The sequence below is a fragment of the Salarias fasciatus genome, chromosome 3 (assembly GCF_902148845.1).
Source record: "Salarias fasciatus chromosome 3, fSalaFa1.1, whole genome shotgun sequence".
NCBI classification, from domain to species: domain Eukaryota; kingdom Metazoa; phylum Chordata; class Actinopteri; order Blenniiformes; family Blenniidae; genus Salarias; species Salarias fasciatus.
Window position 1 is genome coordinate 6,492,752 of NC_043747.1, and position 19,521 is coordinate 6,512,272.

At 45.4% G+C, this 19,521-nt stretch overlaps 1 protein-coding gene across 1 annotated transcript; it reads right to left on the reverse strand.

Moving 5' to 3' along the window:
* Positions 1-409: 409 nt before the first annotated feature.
* Positions 410-19,075, reverse strand: LOC115386168 (alpha-(1,3)-fucosyltransferase 4-like). The gene is made up of 2 exons (XM_030088390.1): positions 19,018-19,075; positions 410-1,353 (listed from the first exon to the last, which is right to left on the reverse strand). Exons 1-2 carry the CDS (start codon positions 19,073-19,075, stop codon positions 410-412), a joined length of 1,002 nt encoding a protein of 333 aa, XP_029944250.1.
* Positions 19,076-19,521: the final 446 nt, after the last annotated feature.

The window sequence follows — 19,521 nt, forward strand, 5'->3', positions numbered from 1 at the left end:
CTTTTCAGCTCAGAACAGAGACAGATGGAAACGCTGCGCCCTCGCGGTAGTGCAGTTATGCTACACTCCTGAAGGATTATCAATGGATACTCCAACATTTAATCCAAAGAAAACACAGAGAAATTAACATTGACTAGCAAAATCCTGCCTACAGCACCTTTAACACAGCAATAGAATCTGAAGGAAAGCGACACTTTTAGACATTTAGCACAGAAATGCTGAAGGAAAAACATTTATTTTCACACTTCACCTGAAGCAGAGTTTCTATTGGCCAAAAAGGTGTTGAAGGCTACTCAGCAGTAACAAACAGAACTGTAATTTAAAATGACAAGTACCAAAATATTTAATAAAAATATATAAATCATCCATATTTTGAAAATGGGATGTTTGTTATCTACTTCATGAGATGTCATGAAAAAAACCATGCTGTAAGGTTTCTGACCACATTAATCCTGCCTTTCCTCATCCTCACGGCCTTGCAGGCTGTGCAGTAGAATTCACCCCACAGGGACGTCATGTACACACTGTGGTCTTCCCTCCAGCTGAGGTGCATCTGGATCAGAGACGGACTGTCCTTCACCTTCAGCAGGTACTGGGCCAGCTCCTGCACTGTGGGGAAGTCATCAACGTGGATGAAGGCCTCGGGGGGCAGGAAGCGCTCGTAGTTCTTCCTGGACGGACCCAGGACCACCGGAATGGCGCCGCCCTGCACCGCGTTCCACAGCTTCTCTGTGATGTAGTCGGTGTGCTGCGCGTTCTCGAAGGCCAGGTAGAACCGGTACTGTCTGATCATTTGAACCACACTGTCCCGGCCTGGTGGTAAGGTGAAGGTCCCTGCACGCCCAAACAGGTCGATTTTGATGTAGTCCTTAAGAAGTTCGTAGAAGTGCACACGCTCCAAACGATTTTCCCAGTGGCTGACCACCCAGGCCACAAAGCCAGGACGAGGATTCCAGGAGGAGCTGAGCGGATATGCAAAAGAGGCCCGAGGAACTTTATGTAATAATGCTTTTGGGATTAAATACCCCAAAGGCACAAATATATCAGAGTCTTCTCGGTAGGTCAGTGTGAGGTTGTAAATACCTTCATATTTCCACGGTCTCGGAACATTCGTGGGAGACTCCACGTTGAACCATATCCACTTTTGCGCAGGTGGTCGTGGCTCTGGAGGCAACGGAGCTTCTTCATCAGTGATTACATCCCGGTGCCGCATGAGCACAGCATCAGCCTTGTTGTACATGCTCCTGTCTCCAGTGACCGTACACCCACTGATCTGAAAGCTTCTCCAGCAATCACGAGGTGATCCTTCTCTGTAGCGCCAGACCAGGAGTAGTGTTTCTGCGCTGTCGTCCTCTGGAACAGGGACAGATGGTTCAGCATTAGACACATCCGACAGGTCGAGGAGGCAGATTCCTGGAAGCAACAGAAAATTCACTGCTGCCAGACTGAACAAAGAGTACATCCCTTTAAAACTAGAGTTCTTGATGAGGGACAAATCTGAATGAATGTTTGCCCTGTCGCCTGCGATCACAGAGCAGCCAGTCGGTACCAAGCAAGCTCGAGTCTTTAATGATGAGTTTTTCACAACCTCTCCTCAGGCGCAATTTGGTTTCAGAGTAGTAAAAACTTAAATGCCTGTGTGGTGAAACCAGTCTCACCTGGCAGTGTGCCTGAAAGAATTCCAGAGCTGTTATCATGAATCAGTGGCAACTCCAACAGCAGACTCATACACAGTAGGGGTGTAACGGTACACAAAAGCCACGGTACGGTACGTTTTTCGGTACAGTGGGGAAAAAGTAAAAAAAGCTCACAAATGTACCAGAACATTTTTCCCAAGCTTTCCCATGCGACACATTATTGGCCCAGTTTGCATGGTGTTTTTTCAATCCGATTGTAAACAATAGTATTAAACGCGAGTGTATTCATGTACAGCATACAAAGCATCCATGCGCACAAAGTCTCACGAGGAACTTGCAGGTCTTCCTCTCTACAGCAGCAGTCCTCAGCGCCAAGCAGAGAGTTTTTATCTGCTGATATCTGCTCAAATAATGTCCCAAAATCTCCATGATATGCTGCTGAAAGAGTGGCTGCTCCCCTGACCGCAGCACCGCCGTGCGGAGCAGCACGTCTCGGTGTGAGCTCTGCGCCGCATGCCGATGTTTCGAATTAACTGGTGCCCGTGTTAACTTGTGACCAATAATGACTGAAACATCTAGTCGTTCTGGCGAACGTCGGTTATCGACAGTTACAGTGAGTGTATACGTTTGAAGTCTTTTGTGAGTCTTACTTTAACAACTGCTGTAATCAGCATGTGTTTACACAGACCTCCGCTGTCATTCGTTAACACGGGAACCAGTTAATCCATAACACCAGCCGGCGATCGCTGGTATTCTGCTATAGAGCTCTTTATACAACTCGCTGTTGCGCGATTTGGTTCCATCTCGCCTCTCCAATGTTTTTTATGTCGGGGTTTTGTATTAAAAAAGTGTTTTTCCACCACCGTGGCGTTCTCTGCTGGTTTTTTGACTGTGCTGCTTCCTGTTTACTGGCACGTTACACGTCACTCCGTATGAGGGAACGCACGCGGAACAAATACTCTCCTGTTTAATCCGCTCCGCCACATGCTGCAGCTCTCATTCCGCTTGTACTTTCTTCTTTGTTTGTTAATGTTTGGACCTGCTTGTTCTACTTCTTCTTCTTCTGTGATAATGGTGGTTGCCGGCAGCTTTTAGGCTCATTACCGCCATCTAAGGTTGGATTTTTTTTTTTTTTTACTCACTGGTGTATTCGTCGTGTGATAGTGTGTGCCGAACAGTGACCCCCGTACCGTGACGGTACGGGACGAATACAAATACCGTTACACTCCTAATACACAGTGATAAAAGGTCCAAAAGTTTGTTGTTTGGGGAAAATCCTGTTCCAGTTCAAAGTGAATTTTAATTATTTATTCCTGAGTATGAGTCATTCAATTAAAAAAAAAATCAATTGCACAGTTTGAATATTTGCTTTTAAAATCTGCATCTGAATGGTCTCCTGAAGTTCAGAGTTAAATTTAACCAGGTGATGTAATCAGGAGGGATAATACGGAACCCCTAAAGGCATCAAAAAAGTTTTTTTTCTTGAAGGGAGTAACAATGTTGTCAAGGCATATAACAGAGCTCAAACAGGGAAAATGGTTTACACTTCCAAGTGTAACAACCCAGCTCTCCTGATTAGTAAGGGCCCTATTTAGATATTTTAGTTAGCTTTGAGGATCCGCGTTTTGAAAACTGGCGTGGTCAGGTTCACTTTAACCAAATAAATATAATAATTCCCTTATATAATGAAATGACTGGACCCAGACAACTGATTTTGGTTTTCTCAAAAAAAAATCAAGAACTATATTTAAAGGAAAAAAATATATACACAATACAAATTAATGATGTTTAAGAACAGAGCTCAGAGTCCAACAGCGCTGTGTAAAGAAAATTGGAACCACTCAATCAATCAATCAATCAATCAGCAGTCCAACAGGCCCTCAGGGATGAGGAAGTTCAGTTTGTTCAACGATGTCAGCTCAGAGAGATGACACTTCTTTAACTTCACAGATCTTTAACACAAACACACACACACACACACACACACACACACACACACACACACACACACACACACACACACACACACAAAACAAAAAAGTTGCAGGCCTGTTCTTCTTTGCTTTCACAAGGCACTCATCCACACATGAGACAGTTCGATCTCACCCACAGGATGATTCTGAGGTCCAGGGAAAACTGCAGGTAAATCCCACCACTGGCAAGTGACGAGCTCCTGGAGGAGCCCGAGTCCACGGCTGGCGTCGCGCCAAACCGTGATTTCCTGCCAAAAAAATTGATTTCCGGTCTGTGGACAGCTGAACAGCAGTCTTCATCGGGCTCAAACAAGTTTGTTTATGATACAAGGTTTGATAGCCTCCTGTACGTCCAGTTGCCTTATTGTTAAATAAGCTAATTGGTGATTTTAATCTGGCTTGTAGTTACGCTAATAAAGATATGTCACCGATTTGTGTTTTTTTTTTTTTGCAACAAATTTACGAGATCACTCAACAGAGTAATTTGATCTCAAGCAGTGCTTTGTACGGTTTGAAAACTGAGTAAAGGGACATTATGTCAAAATCAGCTTATTTTGCTTGCCAAAAACTGATTCATGCCTCTGGTATTGTATATAGAGGGATATTTTGCCCCAAAATTATTTAAAGGAGTACTATTATGCAAAATTCATTTTAAAAAGGTGTCTTTACGGTCATATTACCTCCCAGAGCCTCTGTATGAGCCCCCAGAAGTGAAACATTCAGTAACCTCCCTCAATTGCGCTCTCCACTTTTAAGGAAATAGACACTCAAATACGCGGTTCTGAAATCTTACTTTGTCTACGTCATCAAAAGAAACAACCACTCCCCCCCAGAAGAGGATCCAGCCTCTGCTCCTCCGCCAGGTTGATGACACCGCCCCAGACTAGTGTTTGTTCAGCCCCCGGAAAATTGCTTTTATGCCGTGTGTGTTTCTGCTTGCAAACAGGTTCAGGGTTCAGGGACATATGATACCTTTTTCACTTTGTGAAGAGTTTCTTATAATAGTATGTGCTGCCGCAGCCTCATTAAGATGTTCAAATTTGAAAATTGTCTTTTTCCTCCTTGTCTCGCCACACCACATTTTTGAAAATGAAACTGAAACTTAAGCTGAAATGGTCGAGGGAACGTGCCTCTGAACCCCAATTTCCACCAGACACGAAAGCGCCGCGCCGCGGAGCGCCAGCGTCTTGCTCCGAAAATCAACACACACCGGCAGCGCCGTCCGGATGGGGAGGGCTGCTCCTCTGAGAGGCTCTCGTGCTCTCGATATCACACGAACAACACATGAGATAAGCAGAAACAAAACACACCTCATTTCACTTCTGCAAGGTCGCTCTGCTCGTCCAGCCACATTGATCTGTAATTTATAGACTTCCAGCAAGTGTGAGTACACGGTTTATGTTTTGATCTCAAATGAGTGCTTTTCTTTATCCAATAGTTACTTTTGTATGGTTCATTCTATATAAAAACGGAAATTTCCGCGTTTGCTACTCTCTGGGACCCTGTTCAGCTGATTCTCTCCTCCCGAGGCGGCGTAAAAACAACATATAGGAAAAAGTTTACGTCTGTGAGGTCGTGCATTGTGTTTTATTTTGAAACTTGTAGTGTAACTTCCTGTAAGGTGCTTTCTCAACGACAGTGAATTTACGAGGTGGGTGTGGCCAGATGTGTTCAAGTGCATCCCGGAAAGTAGCCTGTCAAAAACAGGCTGTTCCGATCAGAGCTCCTCAGAGCCACTTTTTAGACCGCTCAAACTCCGAACAGAGGACGAATTTGGGGCAAACAAACATATACTATGTTTTTGGGCTTCCGTGACCCATATGACGTGACTGAAAAATAGCATAATATGACTCCTTTAAAACATCGGAAGCCAACAAATACAAACGGTGGATTAAAGAGGCCACAGAAATCAGGAACTGGGCTGAGGAGGCAGACACCCTCTGCCACATCTGGCAAAGAAAAACATCTTTATTGATGGATTTTGTTGCTCCTATCTGAGGACTGATCTGGTCCCTCTAAGACCAGGATACTGTGCACCAGAAGCCAACTTCTCCTGAACTTGGATGTGACAATTGACATGACCTTCTCAGAGCACAGAGTTTGGACCTCGATGGAGCAGTGCATTCTCTCACAGCTCTTTAATAACCACAGCAGAGCTTTTAAATGGGGTCAGACAGTCACTTTGTGTAGCTCCGTTTGCCTCGGTGTCCCTTTGGACTTGTTGATCAAACACGAATGTGACCGTTGACCAGGTTAAAACTCTCTAAATCCCCTCAGATGTGAGAATTACAGACATTTGATTCCAGACCAGCACAATGCGCTGGGCTGTCAGAGTCGGTGTGGTCCTCCTGGTGCTCGCTCTGTCCACGGCACACCCTTTACCAGGTGAGACAAACCTTCCAGATCTCTGGACTTCGGCTTAAATTTGACAAAAGTTAGAAGGAAAGCAACTAATTCAATTCAAACCCAACGGGTGTTGGTAACGCTTCCTTTTACAGTACGGTAATTACCATGTATTAACATGGTAATTGCAAGGTAAGTACCATGTAATAAGGAGAAGTTACTGTAAAATTACCATGTAATTACAGGGTAACTATGTTGCTAATTACCTAGTACTTTTAGAGTAATTACCAAGCAAATTCCAGGCAAATACCAAGTAACTACCTGGTCGTAAGTATTAATTACTGGGTAATTATAATGTATATAGCAACTATTTCGTTAATTGCCAAATATGTACTAAGTAATTGCTAAGAAATTACCATGTAATCAATGGGAAATGTAGACTTTTTACTTGGTATTACTAGGTACTGCGAGGTGTGTACGCTATGTATTTCCCTAGTAGTCAAGTGGTTTTTACTACTTACCTGGTAACTTCTTAGTATTTCCCAGTAACTACAACATTTACCTGGTAATTACGGTTGAACTGTAGACTACTGCAAAAGGAATTGAGGCCTGTTTCCACACTATTACCTGGTAACTACTTATTCATTACCCAGGAACTGCAAAAATACCTACCTCGAAATTACATAGTTATTAAAGAGGTTTTTTTTACTGTAAAAGGAAGTGAGTTCTGTTTCCATGTTATTACCTGGTAATTACCCATTTATTACCCAGTAAATAGAAAAATACCTACCTGGAAATTACACAGTTATTAAAGTGGATTTGTACTGTAAAAGGAAGTGAGGTCTGTTTCCATGTTATTACATGGTAATTACTCATTTATTACCCAGTAAATAGAAAAATATCTACCTGGAAATTACATAGTTATTAAAGTGGATTTGTACTGTAACAGGAAGTGAGGTCCGTTTCCATGTTATTACCTGGTAATTACTCATTTATTACCCAGTAAATAGAAAAATATCTACCTGGAAATTACATAGTTATTAAAGTGGATTTGTACTGTAAAAGGAAGTGAGGTCTGTTTCCATGTTATTACCTGGTAATTACTCAGTATTTAGCCCGTTACTCAGAAACTTTCATATACCCCACACACTTGCACCAAAAATGCAGCAAACCCCATCAGTGTCTGTGATACAGTCTCTGAACAGCACACTGTATCTGTCAGGAGATCAGAGTTTCCATCAAAAACCACCACCACCGGCCATCACATTACAGGGAAATACATAGCGTACACACCTAGCAGTACCTAGTAATACCTAGTAAAAAGTCTACATTTCCCACTGATTACATGGTAATTGCTTAGCAATTACTTAGTAAGTACTTGGCAATTACTGACATAGTTGCTATATACATTATAATTACCCAGTAATTAATACTTACTACCAGGTAGTTACTTGGTATTTGCCTGGAATTTGCTTGGTAATTACTCTAAAAGTACTAGGTAATTAGCAACATAGTTACCCTGTAATTACATGGTAATTTTACAGTAACTTCTCCTTATTACATGGTACTTACCTTGCAATTACCATGTTAATACATGGTAATTACCGTACTGTAAAAAGAAGCGTTACCCGGGTGTTTAGCGAAATAGCAACAGAGCTGCTTGTCACTGTAGACAATGATGCTAATAATGCTAAAGCTAACAGTGTTCAGCCCATCATGCCACTACAGGCATGATGGGCTGATAAACAAAACGTGTACGTTACTCACATATTTTGCCAAGTTAACAGTCACCAGAATGTGGTCTACAGTGGTACCCACTGTAGCGCTCTGTACCCGCTGTAGTGCTCTGGCACTCAGGATGGTCCACTGGACAGGCTCCGTACCGCTACCCAGCAGCCAGTCGGGCTGTCCAGTATGCCAAACGTAAAAGCAAGTAAGAGCCGGTGAGGTTTGCTGCAAGAGAGTCTGCTCAACATCGGGAACCATGCCTGAGCTGGGTTGAAAAGGGGGCTACCAGAAACAGCATGTGACCCTCCTGACAAATTCTCTGGGGTGTGTCAGATCAGAGGAAGCTGCAAAAGGCGTAACAGAAGCCCGTTAGCCAAGGGTGCAACAGTTTGTCTTGGCCCAGAGGCTGGTGGTTCTCCTCAGGGGAACCCCTTTTTGTTACCGCTGTCGTGGTAAGCCCCAGCCCTGTCCAGTTCAGTGTTCTTTGGCAGGCCTCAACCCCTAGTTAATTTTGAGTCATTCTGCTAATTTTAACTTTCAGGGTATAATAAAGTTTGGTTGGGATTTGAAATCATGTATTTGGTCTGGTGAATCGTCTGGTTTTTTTTTTTTTTTTCAATTGCATTTACTCTTCAGATCCTGGGGTGCAAGCCACACTGCCTCTAGTCTTGTGGATGGTAGTGCAACTCCCCACCTTGCCACAAGTACAAACAGATTGACAACAGCTGTGTCACACAGTCGTCAAAAGAACAAGGTTTGTGTGATAAGCTGAGGGAAGGGGCGTACGCCGCCTGCACAGTGAATACAGATCATTGGGCTAGTAGTTCAGGTAAGCTACGTCGAGAAGGGGGAATGCTCGGTGGCTCCCTCTTCCCTCTGCCTCCATCACGGTGCCAGACGCTGGGAGCAGTGGGTTCACGCAACAGGTCAGAACAACGGCAGTGCAATAAGCCGCGGTTGGGATGATATAATACTCAGGCAGCCGCAAGGGCACTGTGGACAGCAGTTTGCCGATTGACTGCTTCAAGTCAGCCACACACCAATCCCAATCGCCATGCAAGTGTGGTCAACGATGGGATAGATGATTTAGATGATTCGTCTGGTAGCATCTACTACACTGTGAAGAGAGGACACCTACCACAGCTGAACAATGCAGCAAAGCCTCAGAATGGAGCACAGAACTGCACACAAACAGTTGCCTGCAAACAAGTGCCCGTGCTGTACGCACAATGAGGGAAATGAAGCAGCAGGCAAGGTGAAGCAGCGTGCAGCCATACCTCTCAGTCAGGCAGCCTCTGACCTGGATATGACGCGCCAAGGCCAGCAGCGGCGCAAAAGGATTATTGGTGGGAGGAGGGCTGCTTTTTTACTGGGCCACCTTATCAGGTGGCCAATCAGCAGCACCCTGCACAGAGCCCTCAGAGCGGAGACCTCTCTATTGCCACACAAGCAGTTGTACAAGTGGGAATTACTACAAAAAAAACCCCCCCAAAAAAAACCATTGGGATTGCTGTGGCCACTACAATTTCACCAAAATCACAAGCGCCCATGTGGACAACAGTGCGGCAGGCTGTGCACCATTGAGGTTGTCCACATGGCTTCTCAAATTCTACCCAAAAGTCGATTGCAGTAGGGTCGCAATCTAATTGTGAAAGGGGTTTAAGATCTGTGCTCCACAGGATCAGAAGGAAGTGGCCTCCTACATCATGACCGTTTACAAGAAGTCCACCAGACTGACGAGCTGAACCCAGATCAGCCCCCGAGACCAGGACAGGACTCTGACATCAAGTAAGATTTCAATAACTGCACAGTGGAAAACACAGTGGTTGTTTATTCTCGGATCATTTTGGAGTTTCCTTCAATCTCCTTTTGAGGTACATTTTCATCCTTAAAAGCTTTATTTTGCTAAAAAGTGTTTTTTTTTCCATTAAGAGAGCCAGAAATTTCTTCTCCACCAAGCCTGAAAGAATCAGAGTCCACGACGACCTCCCAGCTGATTCCTACCAAGAGCACAGCAGCTGATGAAACCAGGGACCAGTCCGAGGAAGAACAAGGTGTGAAAGATCCAACTGATGACACTGAGTCTGTCTTGATGTTGACTGCATTTATTGTCCAGCAGATTTGATTAAAAAAACAAAAAGCTGTGTTTCTCGCCCTTCGTGGGCGGTCTCTCCTTCCAGCTGGGGTCCTCTACCAGAGGCCTGGAAGCTTGAGGATTCTGCAGGATCTTAGCTGTTCCGAGCACTGTGCTCTTCTGGACAGAGACTGTCCAGAAGACTGTTCTGGACAGATGTTGCTCCCAGTATTTCCTAAAGCCATGCATCCAGCTTGGGGGTTACTGCCCCGAGTGCTCCCATCACGAGCACTCAACTTCATATTACAGACCATTTCTTCCTCTCACTTAATGTCCCCCTCCATCTCTCCATGTCCAAGACCCCCCATGTCATTTCTTTCGGCAACATTAAGGATATGAACATGGACTCCCTCTCCTCCTGCATCTCCACCCTGACTTTTGGCACTTCGTCCACCCCCGATGACCTTGTCTCCCTGTACAATAATGGGCTCACTCACATCCTCAACTCACTCGCTCCTGTAAAATATCGTTCTGTTTGTTTCACCCGGTCTCCTGGTTCACTCCTGATCTCCACGCCATGAAAACCAAAAAACCGTCAGCTTGAAAGACTCTTTCGGAAAACTGGTCTCAACATCCACAAAGACATTTATACTGCTCATCTGTCTGTTTATAAGGACTCCATATCTCATGCTAAATCACAACATTATTATGGTCTCGTCTGCTCTAATGCAGGCAACACTAAGACACTCTTTTCTGTTTTCAATAGCATCATCCAACCTCCTAACTCTTTACCCCCCCACCTGTACTCTGCAGAGTCTTGTAACTCTCGTCTCCAGTTCTTCAATGACAAGGTCCTGAAAACCCACCAACACCTCGGTCCCACTACCTCTCCTCTACCGTCCTCTGAACCTCTCCCACCATCTCATCTACTTTCCACCTTTGATCTCCCTCCTCCCTCTGATAGTCCAAATCCTCAGCCTGTCAGCTGGATCCCATCCCCACAGTCTTGGTCAGATCCTGCCTCCCCTCTCTACTCCCCCTCATATCAGCCATCATTCACTCCTCGCTGTCCTGTGGAACTGTTCCTGCTCTTTTTAAATCTGCTGCTGTCACCCCCATCCTGAAGAAACCTGGTTCAGACCCCAACAACTTCAATAACCTCCGCCCCATTTCTCACCTTCCCTTCATCTCCAAAATCCTAGAGAAAATTGTTGCCTCTCAACTCCATTCCCATCTCACCCTCAACAGTCTTTATGAACGGTTCCAGTCCGGTTTCCGTCCCCGCCACAGCACCGAAACAGCACTCATAAAGATCACAGATGACCTTCTAATGGCAGCTGACTCTGGTCTCATCTCCATCCTCCTCGATCTGAGAGCAGCCTTCGAGTCTTTGACACAATTTCTCACTCCATCTTGCTCAATAGACTCTCCTCCATTGGCATCGCACACTCCCCCCTTCACTGGTTTCACTCCTACCTCACTGGCCGCACTCCTCCTCAATCTCAGTGCGACCGTCGAGTCATAAGGGGCGGCTGTGGTCCAGTGGGGAGAGCAGTCGTCTCTCAATCGGAAGGTTCAATCCCTGTCTCCCCCTGTCTGCATGTTGAAATGTCCTTGGGCAAGACACTGAACCCTGAATTGCCCCCAGTGGATGGACTGAGCGCCTTGCATGGCAGCCGCCTCCACTGGTGTGTGAATGTGAGTGTGAATGGGTGAATGTGATATTGCAGTGTAAAGCGCTTTGGGCTCTGTCAATGCAGGGCAAAAAGCGCAATATAAGCGTAGTCCATTTTTTACCATTCGAAACCGTTTCTCACTCCATCTTGCTCAATAGACTCTCTTCCATTGGCATCGTACATTCCCCTCTTCACTGGTTTCACTCCTACCTCACTGGCTGCACTCAGTTCATCCAGCTCAAGTCCTTCACCTCTCAGCCCTCCCTTGTCACTTCTGGTGTGCCCCAGGGCTCTGTCCTGGTGCCCCTCCTCTTCATCATATACCTTCTTCCCCTCGGCAATATTTTCTGTAAACATGGTATTAGTTTTCACTGCTACGTGGATGACACCCAGCTCTATCTCTCCAGTAAACCTAACTCCACTCTCACACCCTCCGCCCTCACCCTCTGCATCTCTGAAATCAAATCCTGGTTCACCTCAAATTTTTTTCTAAAATTGAACAGTAATAAAACAGAATTTCTTCTTGTTGGCACCAAGTCCACACTCTCCAAATCCGACAGGTTTTTCCTGACAATCGACAGCTCCTCAGTGTCCCCCTCCCCTCAGGTTAAGAGTCTGGGTGTCTTCCTCGACAGATCTCTTTCCTTCCACTCCCACATTAATAACCTCACTCGGTCTGCATGCTTCCACCTGCGTAACATAAATCGCCTCCATCTAGACTCTGGGGTCTCCAGTCCATACTTGACACAGATGTTTCTGTATACCATGCCTCAACCTGTCAGGACTGTCTCTCTGCTCCTGTGTGTCTCTGCTTCCTCTGTGTGTTCCTCAGTGTGTGTTTGATTCTCTGTGTGACTCTTTGTCTGATTCTGCGTGTGCCGCTGTGTTTGACTGACTCCTTGTGTGACTCTTTGTGTGTGTGTGTGTGTGTGTGTGTGTGTGTGTGTGTGTGTGTGTGTGTGTGTGTGTCTTCCTCCTTCTGGTTTCCCATCCTTCCTGTTGCCTTTCCCCAGTTCCTTCATCTCCCCTCACCTCTCCTTGCCTCACTCCTTCAATCTTTCAATTATGTCTTTGTGCAGTTGCCTGTCGTCTCTCGTCTCCTCCTCCCTTCCTGGTGTATATAAGCCTTCTTCCTCCATGCGTCGGTTGTTGGTCGTCAGTCTTGTTTTGTTTCCTGATACCTCACGTCTCTTGTATTTGGACTCTGTTGCCTTCTTGGACTTTGCACCGTGTCTTGATCTGACTCTGGATTCTCCGCCTTGGTAAATCTGCTCGTTATCCTGTCGACTTGGTTTGGACTCCTTGTTCTCGGCCCCGGCTCTGCTCAAGGTCTTTCCTGTTTGTAGCTGTGCTTGGACTCAAATAAACACTGTAAACCAGATCCTGTGGTGGGAGTCCCTTTGGTTTCTGTCTCAACCTGGTTCTGGTGTTCTGTGTCTGTCTTTCCTGCCAGCATCTTGCCCCCTGCTGTGAAGTGCTGTACTGTTTCAGGGGCTTCCTGTCACAGTCTGCTCGGGGGGTCTGGTCTGGTGTGATCCACCCCGGCCTCTATTGATCTTGTGTTTAGAGCCTGTTCTTGTGCAGCCATGATCAGAGTCTGGTATGTTCTCTCTATATCAGCCACTTCTTCAATGTGTCGGTGGTACATGCCATGTTGGGGTTTACTGCTTTCAAATAGCAACAATGGTGCAGAATCAGAGACACGAGTATTCACAGTCTTGACATCATGTATAAATACTTGTGTGAAAAGTTTCATGACTCTTTCTATCTTCTTTATGCACTTCAGATGAGATCCCAGCGAGGGGATTTACTGGAGGAGGAGATGGTAGGTTCCATCCTGAACACGTGAGACCACCAGTGGTATTTTTATGTGGCAATGCTTGGTGGAGGTGTGTGTGTGTGTGTGTGTGTGTGTGTGTGTGTGTGTGTGTGCGTTCTTGTATTTCTATCCTTGTCGGGGCCAAATGTCCCCACAAGGATAGCAAAACGTGGAACGACGTGCCTTGTGGGGACCTTTTTCCGGTCCCAAGTTGGAGAAACAGTGTTTTCTTGACCATGTTGTTGTTACTGAAAAAAGTAAAAGTGCAAAAACATTTCTTTAGGGTTAGGCTTTGTTGTGGTGTGGGTTAGGGTTAGGGTAAGGGTCAGGGTTAGGGGCTAGACATGAATGGGAGTCAATGGACGGTCCCCACAAGGATAGAAATACAAGACTGTGCGTGTGTGTGTGTGTGTGTGTGTCAAGATTGACAAGCTATGCTTTCACTCACCAAAGCTGCGGCTTCACTTTTAGAGGAAGGAAGCTTGGCAGTTCTTCTTTTGGAAAAACTTTTCAATGATTTTCATTCATTTGATTTCTGATTGTTAGCTTCACTTTGGGAGTGCCAAACTACCACGGCTCCGTCGATCTGTCAATCACTAATCAGGACATCCCTAATTTGGCAGCAGCCAGTCAGCTCTCAGTTTGGAAATGCGGTTCTAGCGGCGCTCTGAGCTCAAAGTCCATCTGTGTTTAAATACGGGGAGTCGAGGTAAAAAAGAATCGAATAGAAAATTCAATTACTCAGTTCAGATACCTGAAAATTAGTCTTTGAAAAGTAATACTTTACTCTCCACTGCACAACTCCACTGAGGGTTTTCCAGTCTGTGTAACTGAAAGCGGAGTCCTGCTCTGCCTCCTGGCAGCTGTTCACCACAGTCCTCTGAAACAGTCACACCTCTCTGGATCATCTCACTTTGTTCCATGTTCCTCGTCCTCACCTGATACTTTCCTCTATGATTTTTAGCTGGAACCCGTCGGTATTACTGCTGCTTCATCCTCCGCTCCAGACAGATTCCCATGAAGTACATTGCCTCATATGCCATTGCAGACCGTTGCTGCCCAAAGCTTTCTGCCGTGTAAGAGCTGCACACTCATTTCAGGACTGTTTCTAGATTCTGCTTCTCTTTTTGTTTGTCAGGTCAATGATTGTGCTCCTCTCTTTCAGCTTGATTACAAAATAGTCGAAGGAAGTCTGTGTGGATCCCAGTGAGAAATGGCTCCAGGACATCATGAACCTTTTGGACATAGAGCCTTATTAGGCAGCTGTCCTTCTCGGTCCGATGTGCTGTCCTGCTTCGAGAAGTCACAGTAAAACTCTTCAGATGATTTCAGTCCTTATATAAATGTGCAAGTCTGCTTCTGGTTTAATCCAGGATTTTATTTTGAAGTAAAAACAAAAATTAATTTGTTTGTGTTGGGTGTCGTGAAACCTTTGTATTATTATCCTACTGAATAAAGATCTTTTTTTTTTCTTTTTCTTAACCTGTCTGGTCCAGCATGGAAACAGCAGAATGGAAGTCTGGCTGTTGTTATGTGCCTGACAGATTTGCTCTTCCAAGAGGAGCTTAAGTTTCAAGCTCTTCATGTTAACATGGTTTCTTACATTATTTTATTTATTTACATGATATAGCTGGACCTGACAGGGGGACAGAAAGACAGGTGGAGAGACAGACAGTGAAAGAAACAAACAAGTGAACAGACAAGCAAACAACAACAAAATAAAACAAAAAGAGTGAAGAGCAGGAAGAGAGTGCAAAGATATGATGATCTTTCAATGAATATTGACACTCCAGATGACTGGCTTCTGTCTCTGCATAAAGATATGATAGAGCGTGTCGTGTTTTTAAAAGTAACACAGGAGGCAATAAATCAGCTGCACAAACGATGTCTTCTCTACGGAGCCCCGGACATGACATGGTAAAAAAAAAAAAATAATTAAATTGTGGCCACGAATTACTAATTCGTTCCCTCGAAATAATAAATCATGCACACGAATTACTAATTCGTTCCCTCGAAATAATTAAATCGTGCGCACGAATTACTAATTCGTTCCCACGAATTAGTTATATCATTCATATACTGAACAGTCCAGTAAAGTTAGCAGCATATTGACAGATACGGACTTTCAGTCTCAATAACTCTTTAACAAAATGTCAGTAACTTACAAGGGGCGCCTGCATCCCATCGTTGTGAGGTGGACGATATGCTACAAGCTCATTTTTATTAAAAGTATCTGTCTATCAAGCAGCAGAAAGTGCTGCGGGGTTAAGGGACCGTCTACAATTTACAGGACACTGCAACAGTGAAGACAAATACCATATCCAATAAACTTGATAGGAGACAAATGAAGGTTGTAGCGATTATGGTGACACTGTAGTAAATCCCAGTGGTGGTATTATGTTTTTGTTGTTGTTGTTGTTGTTTTTTTTTAGCTATTTGTCTTCACTTTTGCTGCATCTTGTAAATTGTAGACGGTCCCTTAACTGCACTACCGGGCGCTGATTGAAATCAATATTGTTTCTGCTGCTTGATAGACAGATACTTTTAATAAAAATGAGCTTGTAGCATATCGTCCACCTCACAACGATGGGATGGAAGCGCCCTTTGTATGTTACTGATGTTTTGTATTGAGACCGAAGGTCCGCATCTGTCAATATGTTGCCAACTTTACTGCAATGTTCAGTATATGAATGATAACTAATTCGTGGGAACGAATTAGTAATTCGTGCGCACGATTTATTATTTCGAGGGAATAAATTAGTAATTCGTGCGCACGATTTATTAATTTGTGGGAACGAATTAGTAATTCGTGGCCACAATTTAATTTTTTTTTTACCATGTCATGTCCGGGGCTCCGTACTTCTCTAACTCACTTCTCTTTTTATTTTTTCCCGTTCTTCTCTTGACTCTACAAAACAGTTCCACAACACTCCCATGCCCACAGCACCCCCACATGGTAACATAACATAACTCAAGAACTCTCACAGCAATGAAGAATCAACATACCAGAATACCACATCTCCCCTTTCTAGAGAACAAAGGGTAGACTGCCTTTGTCTCATCAGACCTTAGAGGATTATTCTGCCTCTTTTGAAGAAAGGTCTGTTCCTATCCAAATCCTGAGCAAAAGAAAACAGTAAACCAAACTCTTTACCGGTTTTCCAATCAAATGTAATCAAACAATTACTGTTTCTCAAATTTTCACATTTTAAAATAAAAGTGTTTAAACTGCCCCCTATAGTAGTAACATAAAATGTCCATAACATAAAATAATATAGGGGCTTCTTTCATTTTCTTCTTAAGGGTCAGTACTGTCCATTATGAAGCATGTCAGTTTATAAGTTAAGCCTCTTGGGTTTAACGATGACTCTCCCAGACCTGGTTCTGGGAAGAAGATTCTCTGCAGGTGAAACTTGGGTTACCACGGCAGGTGACCAGGATGCCTGTGGTGGGGATAGTTCTGGCTCCTGCTGTGGTGGCAGTGAATCTCTGTTGTGAGCTGGTGGTTGTAGCGGTATTAAGTGCTGATGGTTTCGCCTCACCACACCCTGAGGTAAATCCACCAAGTATGACCTTGGAGTGGCGTGGTGCTGGAGTACAGTTCCAGATACTTTGGCGTTGGTTTCCCATATCCGCTGACCTGGTGGCAAGTCACTGAGAGCTTGTGCACGGTGGCGCCTGTTGTAGTTCCCAGCATTTTCCAACCTCCTCTCCTTTTCCTTACTGAATGTGACACTGTCAGGCAGTGCAGGTTCCAGCTGAGAGGGAAGAATCGGCACCGTAGTACGAAGACGTCGACCCATGAGGAGCTCAGCCGGACTGTATCCACTCTGAAGAGGTGTGGCTCTACATGAGAGAAGAGCCAGGTCGGGATCAGCTGACTTTTTCAGGAGATTTTTCACAGTCTGGACCACCCGTTCTGCTTCACCATTACTCTGCGGAAATCCTGGGCTGCTTGTAATGTGTCTGAACCCGTATGAAGCTGGAAAGGAAGCAAAACTTTGCCCAGAAAACTGTGGCCCATTATCCGACATCAGGATCTCTGGGATGCCATGGCGAGCGAAGATTGACTTCAGATGAACAATGATGTCAGTGGACTTGGTGTGAGACAAGTGGGCAATCTCAACATACCTGGAGAAGTAATCGACGATGAGCAAGTATGTTTTACTCCCCAGGACAAACAGGTCTGTTCCCACCTTTTGCCATGGTCTTTCGGGGCACTCTGATGGCAAAATGGCTCTTTGGGATTGTGACGCTCCTGTATGCACGTCCTGCAGTTAAGCACCATGTTGTTCACTTGCTGGCTGAGTCCCGGCCACCACAGATTGACGTGCACGTGCTTTACACTTCACGACACCAAGGTGTCCTTCATGTAGTTTCTCAAGAACATCATTCCGCATTGCAGAAGGTATTATAAGCCGTGCGTCTTTTAGCAGTAAGCCGTCTTTCACTGTGAGTGTGGATCGATCAGGCCAGTAGTTCTTCAGCACTGGTTCCTGTTTTGCATGTGCTGGTCATCCTTCTGTGCACAGTGTCATGATGCGTGAGCAGATGCTGTCAGCTTTCAGCTGCTCTTTCAGATTTTCTATGTATGGAGGGCTGACAAGTAGGCTTTGAATGACACAGTCCACATAAATGTTGGTGCTTTCCATCAACTCCTTCTCAACAGAGGACATGTGTGTTTTTACAGGTGAGCGTGAAAGCGTGTCTGCTGTACACAGTGATTTTCCTGGTACATGTTCGATGGAGTATGAGTAGCGCATTAGTCTCATCCGGAAGCGCTGCATTCTCAGTGGCAAAAGATCCAATGCTTGAACTCCCAGCAGGCTGAGAAGGGGTTTGTGGTCGGTCTCCAAACAAAAATGTTTTCCTATGAGGAAATCACGGAACCGTTCGCAGGCCCATGTGAGGCCCAGTGCCTCCTTCTTGACTTGTGCATACCGTTGCTCAGTTGATGTGAGTGACCGAGAAGCATAAGCCACAGGCTTCCATTCTTTCTCCCACCTCTGGAGAAGAACACCCCCTAAACCATATGATGATGCATCGGCAGAAACTTTGGTGTCTCTGCCTGGGTCATACATGGCGAGCACAGGTGGAGAGGAGAGAGCTTTCTTTAAAGATACAAATGCAGCTGCCTGGTCCACATCCCAGACCCAGCAGTTCTTCTTCGAGAGAAGGTCACGGAGCGGTTTGTCTTTTTCCGCTAACTGGGGGATAAACTTTCCCAGCTGGTTGACCATGCCCAGAAAACTCCTCAACTCGCTCACATTTGTGGGTGCTGTCATGTCTGTGATGGCCTCTGTCTTTCTTGGGTCGGGACGGATGCCTGCGGTTATGATGATATGACCCAGGAAGACTATCTCACTCTTCGAGAGTTCACATTTATCCACATTCAATGTGATGCCTGCTTTTTGCAGTCTTTGCAGCACAGCATGGAGTCGAGTGTCATGCTCTTCCTGGTCCCGCCCCCACACCAACAGATCATCAATGTGGCAGACCACACCTTCAAGCCCCTCTGTGACCTCTGCCATCCTGCACTGGAAATGTTCGGGCGCAGAGGCGATGCCGAATGGAAGACGGTTAAAGTGGAACCGGCCAAAGGGTGTTATGAAGGTAGTGTACTTGGCTGATTCCTGTGTCAGTGGAATTTGCCAGAACCCCATGTTGGCATCCAATTTGCTGAACACTTTTGCTCCTGTAAGCGTTCCCAGGCTCTGATCCACTGACGGCTGGATGAACTTTTCGCGGCACACATACTTATTCAAACCCGTCAGATCCACACACAGCCGCACCTTTTTACTGTCCTTTTTAGGCACGACCACCATGCCGGCACACCAATCCGTCGGCTCTTCCACCCGACTGATTACGCCCAGAGCTTCCATGCGCTGGAGTTCCTTTTTAACTTCACTCACCAAAGGAAGAGGAATCCTCCTGGGGGTTTTCACTGAATGTAGCACAGCACCTGGTTTGAGCTTGATCGTGTAAGGCTGCTGTAGCATGCCTAGCCCACTGCACAGCTTAGGGTAGCTTGTCTTGAGGGTCTCAATGTCAATGCTGTCGACACGGATGAGCAAGCCAAGGGCTTTGATGGCTGGCAACCCAAGCAAAGGCGTGCTCAGGTTTTTGACCGCATACACCTTCTCCATGGTCTGCTTGGCCCCTTTCCTTAGCACCAAATTGGTGAACCCTGACACCTCCAGAGGAATCCATCCTGGGCCAAACAAAGGTTTTTCAGGCCTTTTGAGAACCACTTGTGTGTTGGAAAAGATGT